General features: G+C 34.6%; 3 protein-coding genes across 4 annotated transcripts; 1 reads left to right on the forward strand and 2 right to left on the reverse strand.

Moving 5' to 3' along the window:
* The first annotated feature begins 1,091 nt into the window (after positions 1–1,091).
* On the forward strand, positions 1,092–4,206 carry LOC118029969 (protein STRICTOSIDINE SYNTHASE-LIKE 4-like). Its single transcript, XM_035033973.2, has 4 exons — positions 1,092–1,652; positions 2,898–3,205; positions 3,469–3,601; positions 3,725–4,206. Exons 1-4 carry the CDS (start codon positions 1,158–1,160, stop codon positions 4,001–4,003), a joined length of 1,215 nt encoding a protein of 404 aa, XP_034889864.1. The 5' UTR covers positions 1,092–1,157; the 3' UTR covers positions 4,004–4,206.
* Positions 4,207–7,555: 3,349 nt separating this feature from the next.
* On the reverse strand, positions 7,556–10,583 carry LOC118029966 (butanoate--CoA ligase AAE1). Of its 2 annotated transcripts, none has more exons than XM_073409504.1 (2): positions 9,728–10,583; positions 7,556–9,163 (listed from the first exon to the last, which is right to left on the reverse strand). In XM_073409504.1, the coding sequence occupies exons 1-2, from the start codon at positions 10,175–10,177 to the stop codon at positions 7,697–7,699; spliced, it is 1,917 nt and encodes a 638-aa protein (XP_073265605.1). In that variant the 5' UTR covers positions 10,178–10,583; the 3' UTR covers positions 7,556–7,696. The 2 variants fall into 2 exon arrangements, with proteins under 2 accessions (XP_073265605.1, XP_034889860.1); XM_035033969.2 differs by having other exon boundaries at positions 7,556–9,160; positions 9,833–10,581.
* Positions 10,584–12,371: 1,788 nt separating this feature from the next.
* LOC118029965 (isocitrate dehydrogenase [NAD] regulatory subunit 1, mitochondrial) lies at positions 12,372–17,188 on the reverse strand. The gene is made up of 4 exons (XM_035033968.2): positions 16,474–17,188; positions 14,854–15,093; positions 14,265–14,343; positions 12,372–13,073 (listed from the first exon to the last, which is right to left on the reverse strand). Exons 1-4 carry the CDS (start codon positions 16,987–16,989, stop codon positions 12,799–12,801), a joined length of 1,110 nt encoding a protein of 369 aa, XP_034889859.1. The 5' UTR covers positions 16,990–17,188; the 3' UTR covers positions 12,372–12,798.
* Positions 17,189–17,587: the final 399 nt, after the last annotated feature.

A 17,587-nucleotide genomic window follows, 5' to 3' on the forward strand; every position in this document is an offset into this window, starting at 1 on the left:
CGGGTGAAGAATGAATTCACATATGCTGTGGTTCTATCGTCTATCCATGCATCGTCCATGTCGAAATGGTAAAGCATCCTGCATGAGCAAAACCCCTGTAAAATCACACATTCAACTAGTTTTGAGTACATGGGTCTTCAAGATCAATCCAAATGCTGGAAAGTTCTCTTTAGTTGTTCGATAAAAATAATCATCGCTGTATTTATCGATTGAAATAATTTTGCAAACTATGTGTACGAAATTGCTTTACAGTTTACTGTTTTTAATAACTGATTTATTAAAACCTTAAGAATTTGATTAATATATTTAAATTTTTAAATCATATAAAAATTATTGAGCAACTTACCTCAAGTAGGATACTTTAGGGGTGTTAATATCTTCCCTAACCACAAACAGTCTTTTATTAATGAATCTATTACAAGGACCAGTACACTCGAGTTTCCTAGTAGCCCTAAATTAAATACTAGATGGTGACTCCTTAAATCAAGCAAATGAATAAAAATCGCCATCAAACACAACAAAAAAGATTGTCAAACAATAAGAACATCGATCGAATTTGTAAAATCTAAAATAAATTATGATGATTAATTTAAGATTAATAAAATATCAAGAGATTAAATTGAAAAAAAAAATGAGAGAGAGAAAGGTAGAATTTTTTTTTAAAAAAAAGCTAGACAATAAAATCATATAAATGACGTATACGTCATCTTCCACATGCATATAATTGATTATTTTTGCATAAGATGACTTTATGGTCGATGACGAGGCATCTTCCTCGAAAGTCATCTCCCGCATGCATGCACTTATAATTTTCTGTAAGAGATGTTTTTGTTTTTTAATCGCAGATCCCATCAACGTTCCTGTCAGTTCTGGAAAGAAGGCAATCTGCGTGGCCCTTTTTCATTGTTTTTGTTGTCGTTAGAAGAGCCCATATATAAGAGTTTGACTCGGATAAAATTGGGGTTGAGTTGACAGAATCAACTCAAGTTTGGATCTTTTAAGAGAAAAACTCATGAAATAATGTGGTCTTGGTAAAACAAAAAAAAAGAGTCTATTTCATGAGTTTTTTTAAACTTAATAGTCTTTATATTGTTTTAGTTTTATGACATCAAATATTAAAATGCCAATAATTTCAGACAACTTGTTTCATAATTTAAATGCTTGCTCAGTATCTAGATAACATTATCCAACCCCCTATGGATATGGCAACGAAGTCTAGACCTGCAAGCTCACCATCTTTTCCGATACCCACATCAAGAAAGACCTCATGGCCCTTCCTTACTGTTCTTTTAACGGTTCTATCTCCTGTCTTGGTAGCTACACTCGTTTTCCAACTTGACTCGTTCGAACCAGCTCACTTTCCGATCCACGAGCTGACTCAGCCACCATTGAAGGCTTTGAAGAAGAATGATCACATGCTTCAAGGGTCGGAGCTTGTGGGTTTCAAGCAGTTGATTGAACCAGAAGATATTGCATATGATAGCAATTCGGGAGTTATTTACACTACCTGTGCTGATGGGTGGGTTAAACGAGTCACGATTAATGACTCAGTTGCTGACACTATCGTGGAGAGCTGGGTTAGCACTGGAGGTAGGCCTCTCGGACTCGCCCTTGGACACGATAACGAAGTTATTGTAGCCGATGCTTTCAAGGTTGGTGACGTTAATTAATCAACTTAATGTTCTATTACAAGAAATAAATTAATACGCATGTTCATCACCATGTTCTGTTGCTCTTTTTTTTTCCTTTAGCAATTGGCTGGATTGAAATTGGGGTTTGGTGTTTTGGTTTGATCTCCTGGATATAAGATTCTCTGCAAAATAGTTAGAATTTCTCGTTTTCTAATGAATTAAAACTAAAGGGACTCGAATTAAAAATGAAAAAACAGAGACCCTTCTCTTTCCAGAGTAGATAGAATATATGAGAACGGAAAGAGAAGAAAAAATAGTCGCTAAAGCCACATAATCCTCCTCAGCCATGTACTGTTTTTGGGATGACCGCTTTGATGAGATGAATCTAATTGTGGAAAGAATTACCATTTTTGGAGATTGGAGGCTGTACCACCAGACTATGGTGGTCCGGTTCACATGGTGGTATGTTTATTCCGCGCGCCATCTTTTTTTTTTTTTAATCAATATTAATTATTCTTCAAGTGAGTCTTGAATTTCATTTCACCCCAGCCTAGCCTGGTCAATTTTTTTTTAATTTAATATGTAACTCTATAATAGCTCATTTGAATTTAATCTCCTATTTCATCTTAAACAAATAGAACAAAGATTCAAATAAAAAAAATGCTTAGAAGGGTTAAAGAATGTGACAACTAGCCAACTAAATCAACACTTTCTTGCTCTGGGGTTATGTATATAAGTTGATATGTTAATTTTACCGTTAACCCGTATTAATATGATCATAATCTCAAAATTAAAATCACATATTAAATTTAATTGACACAAATTCATTGTTTTTTAAAAAAAAAATTTGTTGCCATCACTAAAAATGCTTGCACATTTTGTTTTAGGTAATTAGAGGAAAAAAGAAAAACAAATATCACATTTTGTTTATTAGAGATTGTCAACTATAAAAAATAATATAAAAGTACATGAAGCTAAGACTAATTAGGAGTGATATAATATGTTCTGAATGAAATCACTTTTCTCTCATAAAAGTATGAGCGAATGCTATCTTTTTCTCAAAATCATTATAGTTTTTTGAAAATTAGCTTATTTAGTCTTATGTCTATAAGTTTAATTGTCTTGAAATCAACTTTGAATATATGATCATTTTTCAATATATTATTTTCTCATGTATTTAATACAAATTTATTATGTCTTGTGTGTAGCACTGGTATTACATCAATTACCGCAAGGACTTGTTATTTATAATGTTGTGTATAACAGGGACTGTTAAAAATAAGTGAAGAGGGTAAAGTGGAGCTATTAGCTGATGAGGCCGAGGGTGTAAAATTTAAACTCACAAATGCTGTAGATATAGCAGAAGATGGCACCATCTATTTTACAGATGCTTCATACAAATACAATCTACTCGAGTTCTTCTGGGACCTTTTGGAGGGTAAGCCATATGGTCGAGCAATCAGCTATGATCCAGTTGCCAAAGAGACCAAGGTTTTGGCCCATGACCTCTACTTAGCTAATGGAGTCACGATCTCACCAGATCAACAATATGTGGTTTTCTGTGAATCATTCATGTATGATCCAAGTAATTTTATTTACGTTCTTGCAAGCACGCATGCTAGTTTTGGAGAAATTAGCTTCTTTGATATTTCTTTCTTTCGTTTGGCTTTCATGAGGGGATTTTTTTTTCTTTTGCCCTAAAAGATACGCTCAGGGATAAGGTTATACGCTAACAAAACATTGAGATAATAAATTTTATAGGTTATCCAACACCACCAGCTATCTATGAATTATCATTAAATTCTTATAATTCACCTTTTTGAACTGGTTATTGCAGGAGAAGGTGTAGAAAATATTACATACAAGGAAAGAAAAAAGGGAGCCTAGAGACATTCATTGACAATTTGCCTGGCTTGCCTGATAACATCCATCATGATGGACATGGCCATTACTATATTGCATTAGCCTCGGTAATTTAATTATGTTCCTGCTATTCTTTACTTGCATTAATCTTCTTTTTTCGTTCACTTAGAGACCTTTATAGTATGACTGTTGTTTATAACACCATTAATGTTGCTGCAAAAATACAACAGGAAATCACAGTTGCACTAGACCTAGCACTCAAACATCCTTTTCTTCGGAAGCTTATGGGAATCTATACGAAGTACATAGGGGAAATTAATATATGGAAGAATAGTGGTGTTTTCATCGTAGATTTGGAAGGAAAACCGATGGAGCATTACTATGATCCGGGTTTGGCATTGATTTCAAGTGGGATCAAAATTGGAAACCATATATATTGTGGTTCCTTTGTCAATCCCTACATTGTCCGTCTTGATGTAACAAAGCATCCTGCACGAGCCACGGTGTAAGCAACACCCCTATGAAGTGATGTTCTTCGCATTATTGTATTGTTGGCTATCAAATGGTCAAAGGACAAGATTTGTTTCTTTTTCAGTTATAGAAATTATTCAAGGAAGAAAATGAATGTTAAATAACTATTTTCTAATTGTGACAACACTCCTATTGTTATTTTCAGTTGTTGTCAATGCTCAAAGTGAAATTATTCTTTCCAGATCGAACATAAAAAAAAATTGCAGGCCCTGAGCTACATATCATCAACCCAGATCGTGTAGGTAACCAAGGAAAATTACCCATCTTTAATATGTCATTGTTTACTCCAAAAATAAACTTAGTGTTTGTCTTATTGTTAAATTTAAAATTCAAATAAAGTTGTTCATTTTATAAATAAAAGGCATGTTGTTCTTGGGGATGTTATTGTAATCTGCTGAAGATGAAGATTTTATAAAGGTATAATGTCGTTCGATATGGATTTTTATGTTTCGTTATAAATAAAAAGCATGTACATTGATTTCCATGTTTGATAATGTTGAATTGCGTATTGTATTCTCTCTAATCATAGCTCTTTCCGATTTCAATTTTCAATGTTTGCCATGTACTCATACGTTTCTTTCACAACCGAAATTTGATTTATAATTTGCTATCCAGCTTTGATTTTTTGTTTGTTCGTTGTTCCCTTATAAATGTTGGTTTCAAAACCAATTGAAACAGTGTCATCCTTCTTCTTTTCTTACTGTTGTTGTGGGTAAGGTTTGTTGCTTGCGACATTGGTGCACAACAATGTCTCTGTATGTCATGTCTAAGCATTGCTGGGAAGTGGAAACAAGTTGTTGTTACCGTGTTTGTTTCCTTGTTGCAGAGTTCCATTCATATCCACCTTTTACATTTTAAATTGTGTTGGACTATTAGGTTAATGTTGTTAGGTGTAAATGTTTGATAGAATATGCAAAAAGTAATGGTGAAAAGTTGTCGTAATAGTGCTAGGATCATTATTCATGTTGTTGTCCAGTAAAATTTGCATTTTAAAAGTATTTTAAAAAGAAATTGATTTTTTTAACCTATTTTTTTTCAAATTACTTTTTTGTATTTCTAAAACATTTTGATGTGTTGATATTAAAAATAATTTTAAAAAAAATAAAAATACATTATTTTTATGATTTTTGAGTAAAAATAATTTTGAAAAATAACCACTACCATACTTCCAAACATCCCGTATAACTTCAATATTTTCATAAAGTTTGATAATTTTTGCTTTGATTGTATGTTACTTAGCTACTGCAGTGCAATTTTCAAAGTGTTTTTCATTTCAAAACGCATTAAAATAATTTTTTTATTTTTTCAAAATTATTTTTAATATCAGCACATCAAAACAATCAGAAAACATTAAAAACATATTAATTTAAATCAAAAAATAAAAAAAATTAAATTTTTAAAAAAGCGTTTTCCGATTGCAGTGTCAAACACTGCTAATAACAATGTTTGGCCTTGCGATCGAAAAGCGCTTTACCAGTTATTTTAGAAAGCTATACGTGGCAAGCTAAGTCTCTTATTTTATCTATAAGAGTATATATAGTCTAAATCAATAGTTCTTAATGAGGTATAATGTATGACTTTCTATTTAAAATCTCATATCCAATGAACCATAAAAAAAAATAACTTGTTTGATTTGATTATTGATAGTGATAGCTATAAAAATATTATTGGCAAAGATAATGCTAATAAATTAAAATTATAATTAAAACCACATCTCAAAACATATAAAATTTGATGGATAAAAGTTACATGGAAAATAAGGCTAAGCAAATGTTATAAAGTGCCTCTTTTTATTGAAAAGCATATGGATAAGATTTATTGTGATGTGGTAGATATGAATGTGTTTAGTTTGATATTCAGTAGGCTTTGATAAAATGATGTAGAAGCTATATATTTAGGTAGAGATAATTTATATAAGATTAATAAGAATGTTTGAGTTATATGCTTGTATCTTTTAAAAAGAAACCAAACCTAAAGTTTTTAAGATAAAGGAGAAGAAAGTGGAGGCACCAATTGTTGAGGTTGATGATAAAAATAAAAAAAGAATTGAAAAGATTTTCATTCTAGAATCATACACATCTATTATTCTAACTCCAATAACCAATATTTTTAATGATAAATTAGTTACTCTGATAATAGAGTTTGTTTGGAATGAAGCAAAGGAGCAATAATTATTGTTATTTTCAGAGGAACCACTTAAAATAACTAAATATGCTAAAGAAATAGTTAGAACATGAAATAAATATTAAATTTAAATGACAGTTTAAAGTTAGTGAACATGTTGAGGTTAAATTAACTAAAGAAAAGCCAGAACAAGTTGTTGGAATTGCTCAAGAAAATGAAATTAACATCAAAGAAGAATTAAGTGTTGATATGTCATTCAAGTCAAATGTATCTACGTTGGATCAATCTTCTGAAATTACCAATTCAACTAGTGATCAAGATTTTGTTGTTCAGTATGACTAAACACGTCAATTGAGGTTTTCATCATTTTAAAAATTGATTTCATGTGACTTTAATTCTTTAGATCTCGAGAAGTTTTGTCTAGATTTTAAAATTCTACATGAATATATCTTTGCTGGAATTGAATTTAAGATATTTCAAGTTATCATAAATTAGTGACAATACTGCACTTAAAATATATATTTCTTTAACATGGTTAAGTTCAATTTCCAACACTTAACTCGGGGAGAGAGTTTTTTAACAAGTAGAGGGGAAGGTGTGAGGTAGTTTCTTCATTACTTTTGGCTTAATTATTTTTATTGTATCATTTATTTAATTGTTAAGATTTTCTTGGTTTTGAGAAGTTATAGAAGAGTATAGCACACACTCTAGTAAAATAAATATAAATTTAATCGATCATTTCATCAAATTGAAATTTTGACGGTGAATTATGAAGACCCTATTTTTTATAGGGTTAAGATTTCATTATTATCTGAGCTCGGAAGGCTTTTAAATCAAACTAGATGTTACTATTTGGGATTTTTTTTATTTTCTTAGTTGATTCAGAACTCTTTTTTTACTAGTTAGATTATAATTTTTTTTCCAACTTTGTTTAGAAATTTTTACTAAGATATAAGTAGTCTAGAAGAGTTGTAACTGGGAGTTATTATTAAAGATTAATGAAATAAACTTTTATGAATTTATTTGAGTAAATTGCAAAATCCTTACTAAATGGGATTTTCTTTATTTTCCTAATTGATTTAGGAATTTTTTTACTAGTTAGATCATAATTTTATTATTATTTTTTCAATTTTATTTAGAAATTTTGTATATTAGCCTAAAAGAATTGTAACAAGGAGTTATTATCAAAGAATAATGAAATAAACTTCTATGAATTTATTTGAGTAAATTTCAAGATACTAGTTTTTATCCACGCATATGGCTTCAATTACGGGTGAAGAATGAATTCACATATACTGTGGTTCTCTCGTCTGTCCATGCATCGTCCATGTCGAAATGGTAAGGCATCCTGCATGAGCAAAACCCCTGTAAAAGGACACATTCAACTAGTTTTGAGTGCAGGGGTCTTCGAGATCAATCCAAATGCTAGAAAGTTCTCTTTAGTTGTTTGATAAAAATAACCATCGCTGTATTTATCGATTGAAATAATTTTGCAAACTATGTGTACGAAATTGCTTTACAGTATGCTGTTTTTGACTGAACTAATATCAGCAGGTGGTTTGTGTCTCTGACCTAAAGAGGCTACCCAATGCCTTTGCCTTCTCCCTCAGAATAAACTTCTGCACTTTTCCGGTAGAGTTTCTGGGCAAATCCTCAAAAATGACAGTTCTGGGAGCCATATAACGTGGCAAACGATCCTGGCAAAACTTAATTATATCTTGAGCATCAACGTCAAATCCCTCTCTTAACTTCACAAATGCACAAGGGGTTTGTCCCCAGAGGTCATCCGGCCGCCCAACAACTGCGACCTCGAGAATTGCTGGATGATTATACAGAACTGTTTCTACTTCAAGTGTGCATACATTCTCTCCACCAGTAATCACAATATCCTTTGCTCTGTCCTTCACTTCAATATATCCATCAGAATGTTTCACAGCAAGATCCCCACTTCTAAACCAGCCGCCTCTGAAAGCATCCTCAGTTGCTTTCGAGTCTTTTAGGTAGCCACTCATCACAGTGTTTCCTCTGAGCATAATCTCTCCAATCGTTTTACCATCCGCTGGTACACTTTCCATGGTGACAGGATCCTTTACGTCAACATCTTCCAATCCAAGATGTTGGACCCCTTGTCGAGCTTTCATCTTTGATCTCTCGTTGAGAGGAAGTGAATCCCATTCAGGTTTCCATGAGCAATAAGTCCCTGGACCATATGTTTCTGTAAGGCCATACAAATGAGATACACCAAAACCTAACTCCTCCATCTTGAAAAAGATTTGAGGGGGTGGTGGTGCACCCCCTGTCATAATTTCCACTTTGTGAGGAAGGGGTTTTTGGTCACTGACTGCTGAATTCACAATCATGCTCAAGACAGTCGGTGCTCCTGCCATGTGTGTCACCTTGTGCTGGTCAATGCTGTCAAATATGTCTTTTGGAGAGACTTTTCTCAGGCATACGTTAGCACCACCCTGTGCTGCCATACCCCAAGTGAGGCACCATCCATTGCAGTGAAACATGGGCACAGTCCAAAGGTAAACAGGCATTGTACCAATGCCATGGAGGAAAAGCGTCGCAAGGGTGTTGAGATAAGCTCCCCTGTGACTATAAACAACTCCTTTAGGCCTTGACGTTGTGCCAGAAGTATAATTTATACTGATAGGATCCCATTCGCTTTCCGGTTGCCTGATCTCAAATCCACTGTGTCCATTTTCCAAGAGGCTTTCATACTCGTAACTACTTGAACTGAAGCCAGTGGGAGAAGAACCATCAGATTCAGAAATCAAGACCACCATAGGTGATTTTGTTCCTGTCTTTTCTAGAAGATCAAGCGCTCCTCTAGCAAGATCAAGTAACTGGTGGTCCACGAAAATAATCTTTGCCTCCGAATGTTCCAGTAGGATAGACACCATATTCGAGTCATGGCGGGTATTAAGAGTACAAAAAACTGCTCCAGCCATTGGAACTGCAAAGTGCAGCTCATACATTGCTGGAACATTAGGGGCCAGAGCAGCAACCTGCTTAAATTTATAGTCTCAAGACATCAAAACATTTATGACTTGATAAGGCAAACATATTTGATTCAGCCACTAATACCTTCAAAATAAACAAATTCACTCCCAAAAGTATGATAGACAACGCAAAAACAGAACATCTCAGGCTGACAAGATTGGAAGTAATATCTCCTTTTTCTCCATTTTGCTGATTAGTGATAGTAAATTTTTGGGAAGCCCGCTGTAATCTTGTCAAATGAGACTGTCATCTCCTATTAAATTAAATTAATATACCATGTCATCGTTGTCTATGCTCTATAATAACGCTTGGTTACTGTAGCATTCAGTAAGCCTTTATCTAACTCAATCAAATGCACCATGATTGATGCCACTTTCGAATTATTTCCGACAAGAGCTATTGAACCATGCCAAGTAAAGCAGTGAAACCATATCAAACAGAACCAACTAACATTTCAATAACAACCTAGAAATCTATGTAACCATGCAATAATCAAGAAAGCGTCATTCCATTTTAACCGACGAGATCAAATTTACTCTCAATAACAACGTAATTGAGAAGGGGTGGGGGACAGAAGGTGAATCCTTGTCAGAATCCTCGAGCAGCCTGTGGAAAGCAGCGGACAAACCCCACTGCTGGAAAAATATCAGAAAAAATAAACAGAAGAACAGACTTACCACATCACCACGAGAAATTCCCAACTGGGATAAAGCAGAGGCAAGTTTGAGGCAACGTTGATGAGTTTCAGCCCATGTAAACTTCAAAGAACCATAAACAACTGAAGTTCTGTCCCTATAAACTGTAGCTGATCGCTCCAAGAAGCTTATAGGAGACAAAGGAGCATAATTTGCCTTGCAACGTACAAGGCCCTCCATTGATTTCCATGAGTCTGGTTCAAGAAGATCATTGGCAAAGCTTGAGAACAGTGCACGAGGTTTTTTACTTAAATTTGAACTGACGAATCTGTTGAAAGTGGATGCCAAGAGAGTTAAGTGTTTATGGTTCTTGAAGAAGTGATTCATTTTGGAGTTTTCAAGAAACTGAAGGTACTAAAGCATTTGTTCAAGAGAGGGGATAAGGAAGGGAGTGTTGTCTTTGTCTGGGAGAATCTTGCGAGTTTGTATCTGTATGGGAGAATATCTAATTGATCGTATGTTGGCCATGCAAGGTAAGGTCCATCTAGAATTTAGTTTCCTTGGTGGTCCTATCATGTTGTGATGGGATAAACCTCAAATAATACACGATAATGTTCATAGCATTCATCCATTTTGCTACTGGTTCTTAACATGTGACTCGAGATGTCCTAGAGAAGTGTTTTATGACATGTTGTCAAGAATTAACGATGAGATGAAAGAAAGTTTGACAAATGGACCGCATCAATAAATCTTCTCGGACCACCTAAACAAAGAGAGCAAAAGGACAGTATTTTTAAAAATAAATTGCCAAGAACACTGGAACCAGGCATCTGCTTGATTTTAATTGTGAATAAAAAGTAATTACCTGTATGCGTGGAAGTAATAAAGAAAGCGATGTAAATCTTTTAAGCTTTTTTTACAAAGAAGTGAAGGTCGGAAAGAATGATTGAAAGCGGTGGAGCCCATCATAAAAAGATGTGCATGGATGCAGTATCTATCATGATTTTAGTCAAGTTGTTGTGTGGATCCGTGCACCGCGGGGCACGCGTGTGGAAATTGATTGGACGACAGATTTCGGTGCCCATTGTCTAGCGATTGGGCTTGACTTTTCTTCGTTCTTTTATTATTTTTTTTAATCAAAATCAGGATTTGATGAATCTGTCACTTTAATGGGCTCATCTAAATTGTGCTATTAGCACACAAAATTAAAAAAAAAAATTATATTGAATTGATATAAAAACAAAAAAAAAATAGTGAAATATTATAATTTGACTATATTGCTTTTTATTTCAAAACGCAACAAAGATAGTTGCTGCATTTTAAAATAATAATATTTCATAAATATCACATTTTTAAAACATGACAAAATTAAAATATGTTATTTATAATTCAATCAATCGAACTAGCATGTAATAGCCAATGAAACTTATCAATAATAACAGAAAAAATCTCAATCCTGTCAAAACACTTTGAATCATGGGCCTTGACCCAACTCTTAGGGATTTGATATTTTTCATAATCGAACACTTCAATTCAATAAAGTAGCGCAAAAAAAACACTTTGAATCTTATATTATTTTATTTAATACATTGATTATTTTTCTATTTTCCTATGAGTTTATTTTACATTAAGTATATTAAAGATAAAATCTCTATTTGAAATAAGAATATAGTTTTTGGAATTTGATAAATAATATAGAAAAAATGTGGTGGCTATGTTTGAATTAACGAGTATCTGGTATGATTATGATTATGGAGTTAAAACATAATTCACCCTTTTTCATGTTGATGATTAGTGAAAAAATAAAAAAAAATAAAAACTTTATCTGTTACACTAAAAAAATAAAAAATAATGGATAACTTGGATAACTACTAAATAGACAGCATTATCCATTTAGGCTAAGCCGACATAGACAACTAGTTTGTCTGGTATGGACAAGGACAACCATGTCCTTTAATGGGCCTTCACCCAAGAAAATCTCCATGTTTGTCAAATCATGGGCTTTATCCCAACTCTTAGGCCCGTTACTAGAGAGTGTACAATATTGGTGGTATACAATACAATGTAGCCGCATGCTTACTTCTCTAGCCGTGCTTCACCAATCTTCTGTGTTTATCGCCAATAGCTATCGTCTGCCAACCTTTCTAGCCAATCATCTACGGGCACTAACATTTCTCATCAATAGATGCAGTGCCTAACATTCTGTTATGGTGCCTGCACATCTTGACCTAGTGAAAATATGGAGATTAATACTCCAATTAGTTGAATAAAGATGATATATACTGTTCATCTTTTATGCCAGCACGCAAGCTTAAAAAAAGATAAAAAAAAAAAAAAAAAAACATTTTCATTTTCAGGGAAAACAATAAATCCAATTTCTCACGAGTTTCATGAACATGATTTGTGTTACCAGACTCAATTGATAGGAGACCCTATTGAGGCAGGCAACTCAATGCGCACATATACTAGCAAAACCCCTGCCAGAGCGGTCATGATGAATTCCACAGGCAAAATACACAGCAGACATCAAATACTAATAAGGAAACAAACTCCTCAAAGCAAACACACAATATACCACAAGGAAGAAAAGGGTTGCTTCTTGCATATATCCATAAATTAGATAGCTCTTGAAAACCTTGCGCAACTACGACACATACAGAGTGGTCTTTATCAGTGTAAAAAGTAGACAACCATATTCAAATTCGATTTCCCTGGAATGTTGCCATGACTTCCACGGTATTATAATACAAATTAGGCTTTAGGACTGCAGCAAACACAGAATCTGACCATCTTTTCGCCTTTACAGGTATATAACTCAAATAGCAACATCATTTATCTTATGGGATTGAGATTTATTAAACGTAAGAAATAAAAGATAAAATCTCGAGTGCGGTTGGCATAAAATCCAAAAATGTAGAAGCGTGAGAAAGAATACTGGAAGGTGAAACTTCTGAGCAGCACCAGCAAATGTTTTAGTGAGAGGAGCAGCGAAGTGAGTATCTACCCAGTCAGTCTAAAGCGCCTATCACTGCATCAACAACCTCTTGGGTGGTGCTGGATCCTCCTAGATCTTTTGTTCGGTAACGGCCCTCTGAGATTACCTGTTTGACTGCAGTTTCTAATCGATCAGCAAAAGAAGGGAACTGGAGATGTCTTAGCATCATGGCAGAAGAGAGAAGCACCGCAACTGGGTTTGCTGTCTTCTGTTCCAATAGTTTCTCATTTCCTACGTTTCCTGCTGAAGCGCCTTGCTCAAATATAGCATGATCAGCCCCAACATTGCCTGCAACAATGAATCTCATTCTTAGCATTCCCAGTGATTCTGAATGTAAAAGGACAACTTTGGGCAAGTGAAACAAAATCTTTCTAAGAAATAATTTTCTCCTCCAACTTTCTTTTCTTATGTAGATGGAGGAGAGGGGGGTGGGTGGTTTAATAACCAAAGAGATGTTTTAAAATGAATGAAGGCAAACAATGATCCAATTTCACACCAAGGGTCAACCCCCCACCCCCCCTCTCCCCACCCGACGCACACTCAAAAATATATGCACGTATACAGATGTGTTTATCAGTAGCATTCATCATCCACAATGCAAATCCAATGCATTAGAATTTTACAGTGCATCTATAAACATTTGTCTGCTTGCCTAACTAGTAGCGCTTGTCTCTAGCATCATCATATGAAAGACATAAGATATATTCACCGGACTTTTATTATCATGTGAACGGATTTAGCTATGGAGAGGAGTGCTGATGTTGTAAACATCTAGTTTTACATCTAAGACATAAGATACCCAGGATTGGTGAACAGCAAACTTATTCAACCCAGAGATCTAGGCATATTAGCAGACTTGGTAGGGAATAATCTTTAACATTTGAAGCATCAAATGTTCAAAGGTTATCACACAAACGTCACTTTGAGCACAACATTCTACAGAATAAAAAATATTCCAACATGGGCCATTAACTGCTGTCCTGAATTCCCAATAGACTGATAGCTCAATTCATGACCTTAAATCTCCTGTTGAAATGCTCCAACACTACTGGGCTCTCAAAGGAGCCAGAGCCACGAGATGAACCTTTCATTTTATAATCGAAAGAATACAAGTGTTGTGTTGACTTAATATCCACAAATGCTATCTGGTAATTTTAAAAAGCAGAAACCAGCTAAAATTCATCAACACCAAACCTTTACACAACAAAGAGCACCTATTTTCATATATTATGTCCTAGTTGAGATCCTCTAACAAATATATTGCAAAGCAAGCAATGTTAAGGTGACTTAAAGCAATCCATTTGGATGAGCTCATGACCTTGAAGTAGACATTAGATCAGGGAAATCTATGATAATCATTCATCAAGTTGGCTTCACAATCACCTACTTCTTGTGTGTTTTCTATCATCAGTTATTCCAACAGCACATAAAACTACAATAAAGTAATAAGTTATGAGGCAAAATATATCAACAAATTACCTCCTGGCATGACTCCAGAGCCACCAGCAATACCTGCAGCTGTATTTGCAACGAGATTGCCATAAAGATTAGGCGTCACCTGCAAATTGTAAATCCAGTGGTATCAGCTAAAGAATGCTCCATTGTTACTATTCCCCATTACTATTTCAGAAAAGGAAAGGGAAAACTGAAAAGTATTGAGATTTGAAAGAAGAGTTTGCAGAGCTTCACAGACCACTATTGATTACTGACAGCCAAGAAGGATATTCTTCTTATATATAACTTACGATAAAGGGAAAATGTTGTTGTTGCTGTTGCCTCCAAAGATCCAAGACTTGTTGACACAGGAGACAAAACTAAGTTTATAAACTAGGTATCTAAATTTAAAATCTTAAGTCGGAAAAAAAAATTAAAAAGAAAACTCAAAACCAAACAGAATTGTATTAACTAGAAGATGTAATAAACAAAATAAAGTAGATCACAATAGTTAGTCAAGTCTCGGAAAGCAAGTGAACAGATGTAATGCAGTTGATGCTATAGTATCAACAGCAATTGATTAGATATAGCTAGGCAAGTCACATATAGAATTTTCCAGGTGCTTATTCCATACCATCACATCAAATTGCTCAGGCTTCGAGACAAGTTGCATGCAGCAATTGTCCACGATAATTTCATTGTATTTGATTCCAGGATATTTTGTAGCAACTTCCCTACAAGATTCCAAGAACAAACCATCTGCGAGCTTCATAATGTTTGCTTTGTGCACAGCGGTCACTTTCTTCCGGTTATTCAGGTAAGCATACTCAAAAGCATATTTTGCAATGCGCTCCGAGCAGAACTTTGTTATCACCTGTCAAATTAGCAAGTATGTGATGCAGAAATAATCCCTAAAAATGCAAAACTGGACAAGGTAAAGGGAAAACTAGCTCTGTAAATAAACACGCAGTCCAAATTTAATATAAAAAAAACACTACATAGTTAAAGCGATATTATGGGATAACAAGGTATCTATCGTTCATGTATTTCAATTCTGCTTTCAAGTCTCTGACCACAAAGCACGAATCTACAAAACATAGAGATATGTGAATTTATCCAATAATGATTAGGAGGGACTACTTATAGTCCCTCACTTCACATTCATGGATGTGGAAAAAGAACATTGTGCTAGTTGCAGTGATAGTTCCAAAGTGAATTGTAGTGCAAAGTAATACAGCTTTCAAGTTTAAAAGTCCTAAATGCTAGAAAAGCAAATTCCCAATTCAAAACCATAAACTGAAATAACTTCCACCTATGCTCAATCAACGTTAAAGTATTCACTAATTAGAAACGAAGGCTTAACAGCTAAATCACACCTGCTTTACCATGGCCACTTAAATATTAAAAGCAAAGATATTTATCAAAGTAACCATTGTCACTTAAATGTCATAAATTCAATCAATATTAACACCAATTTCATTCCATACACAAAATTAAAGCAGAGACATATATAACAGAGACTTCCAAGTTCCAAGTTTTAATGATAATCACCTAAACAATTACATTCCAATCCTAATTAGCACAATTTCGATCATGCTCTTAATTTGCAAATTGTGGAACCATGCTAGGACAAAGGAACGCGTAACAAGAACTCCCCATGCTTCAATCATAATAATCACATTAACAATAACACATGTTCAATCATAATTAATCACCCCAGTTTCATTCATATTTCAAAACTCACAACCCAAAATTCCATATTCCCAGGATTTAACCATAATCTCATTAACAAAAAAAAAAAAATCAATAATAATTAACACCAATTCATCCAGATTTCAGTTTTCCACTCATGATTTGGAGCCTCTGTGGGACCCACAAACACCCTAAAATCGATCAAAACACAAACCACAATAATACTTGTATATATTTGTGTTGGTGTTTATTTTTCCGATACAACATGCTTTTCGCGCATTCAATTGATACTTTTCAGATTTTTTTTTTAATAATTTTAATATGCTGATGTAAAAGATAAAAATACAAATCTGAAAAAAATATCATCCAAACATTTTTAATCAAAAAAACTCTTCAACGTAATAGCAAAGCACACGAAATCCCAAAGTTTAACCATAATCACATTAGCAGCAACAATATGTTCAATCATATAATTCCAAATCATCCAGAATCTTCGACCCCGTCATATGGCACTCTATGTGGGACCCAGACAATTAAAAAAAAGAAAATGAAAAGGAAATACCTTGAGACTCTCAACAACACCAGGAACCACTTCATGCTCCAAGCCGGCATACTCCCCCTCCGTATTCTCCCTAATAACAACAATATCAACATTTTGGTGTCGCGTAGGCAACCCTTGCAGATTAAAACAGTTCACCAGCGACGCATACAAATCCAACTCCTTCCTCAATTGCAAGTTCAATGAACTAACTCCTCCTCCCATAGGCGTCGTCAAACCTCCTTTCAAGCAGACTTTGTTTTTCTTGATCGATTCCATCACTTCCGATGGCACTCTCATCATGTCGCCATGGACCTCGTATTTCTCGAAATAGACTGGCGCGTGCATTGCTTCCATGACTTGTTCGACGGCGTTGGTGACTAAAGGGCCGATTCCATCGCCGGGGATCAAGGTTACCGGCCGTGGTTCACCGTCGCCAGGGCGTGGCATATAGGTTACGGATCGGCGGAGGGTGGGGGTGGTGGAGGAGGAGGAGGAGGACAGGAGGTGTTTAAGAAGGGGTAAGGAGCGTCTCGCCATGGGTTCGGGTCGGGTTTAGGGAGGGGTTTGTGGTATTGAATGATTACTCAGAGGTGCAAATGGGCATAAATGTGTCGAGGGAATTAAATTAAGTAGGAGGAGAGAGGTGAGTCCCTCTGCGACTGACTCATTCCATAATTTTATTTTATTTTATTTTATTTTTAGTTATGGTCAATAAAACTGAAGGTTGGCTCAGATTTTCTTCTTCTTCGGAACGGAGTTTCGGTAACTAATGCGTCGGGTAAATTATTGCCTTTTTTATTTTTAAATTTTCGATTATATACGTAGGGTTTTTTTAGTTTACCTGTAATAAAAAATAAATAAATAAATTCTCCCTACTTGTAGTGGGGTTTTTGTTTTAGAATCAGCATTATATCAATTTCTTCGTCAGCAACAACAACAGCAATTTTGGAATGAAAAGGAGACCAAAGAACTATGATTTATCTTTCTGACAGAGAACATCTAATAACATTTGTTCTGTAATTACAAAACCCATAATTCTCCGGTTTAAATTCCTAAAAAATTTGATCTAGCCGTGAGATAACACAGATTATTTATCTAGTTTTACTACTAATTTTTTTATTAAAAAAATAATAAT

This window comes from Populus alba, chromosome 5 (assembly GCF_005239225.2).
Source record: "Populus alba chromosome 5, ASM523922v2, whole genome shotgun sequence".
NCBI lineage: Eukaryota > Viridiplantae > Streptophyta > Magnoliopsida > Malpighiales > Salicaceae > Populus > Populus alba.

Bases quoted from the DNA above. Each gene is read 5' to 3' on its own strand.
- LOC118029969 (XM_035033973.2), top strand. From the start codon at position 1,158: ATGCTTGCTCAGTATCTAGATAACATTATCCAACCCCCTATGGATATG. The intron at 1,653-2,897 runs GTTGGTGACGTT...TGTGTATAACAG, and splicing joins TTGTAGCCGATGCTTTCAAG to GGACTGTTAAAAATAAGTGA. The intron at 3,206-3,468 runs GTATGATCCAAG...TGGTTATTGCAG, and splicing joins GTTTTCTGTGAATCATTCAT to GAGAAGGTGTAGAAAATATT.
- LOC118029966 (XM_073409504.1), bottom strand. From the start codon at position 10,177: ATGAATCACTTCTTCAAGAACCATAAACACTTAACTCTCTTGGCATCC. The intron at 9,164-9,727 runs GTCCCCCACCCC...TATAAATTTAAG, and splicing joins CTGACAAGGATTCACCTTCT to CAGGTTGCTGCTCTGGCCCC.
- LOC118029965 (XM_035033968.2), bottom strand. From the start codon at position 16,989: ATGGCGAGACGCTCCTTACCCCTTCTTAAACACCTCCTGTCCTCCTCC. The intron at 15,094-16,473 runs GTATTTCCTTTT...CTAATTTGACAG, and splicing joins GTGTTGTTGAGAGTCTCAAG to GTGATAACAAAGTTCTGCTC. The intron at 13,074-14,264 runs GTAATTTGTTGA...TCATTGTTGCAG, and splicing joins CTCTGGAGTCATGCCAGGAG to GCAATGTTGGGGCTGATCAT.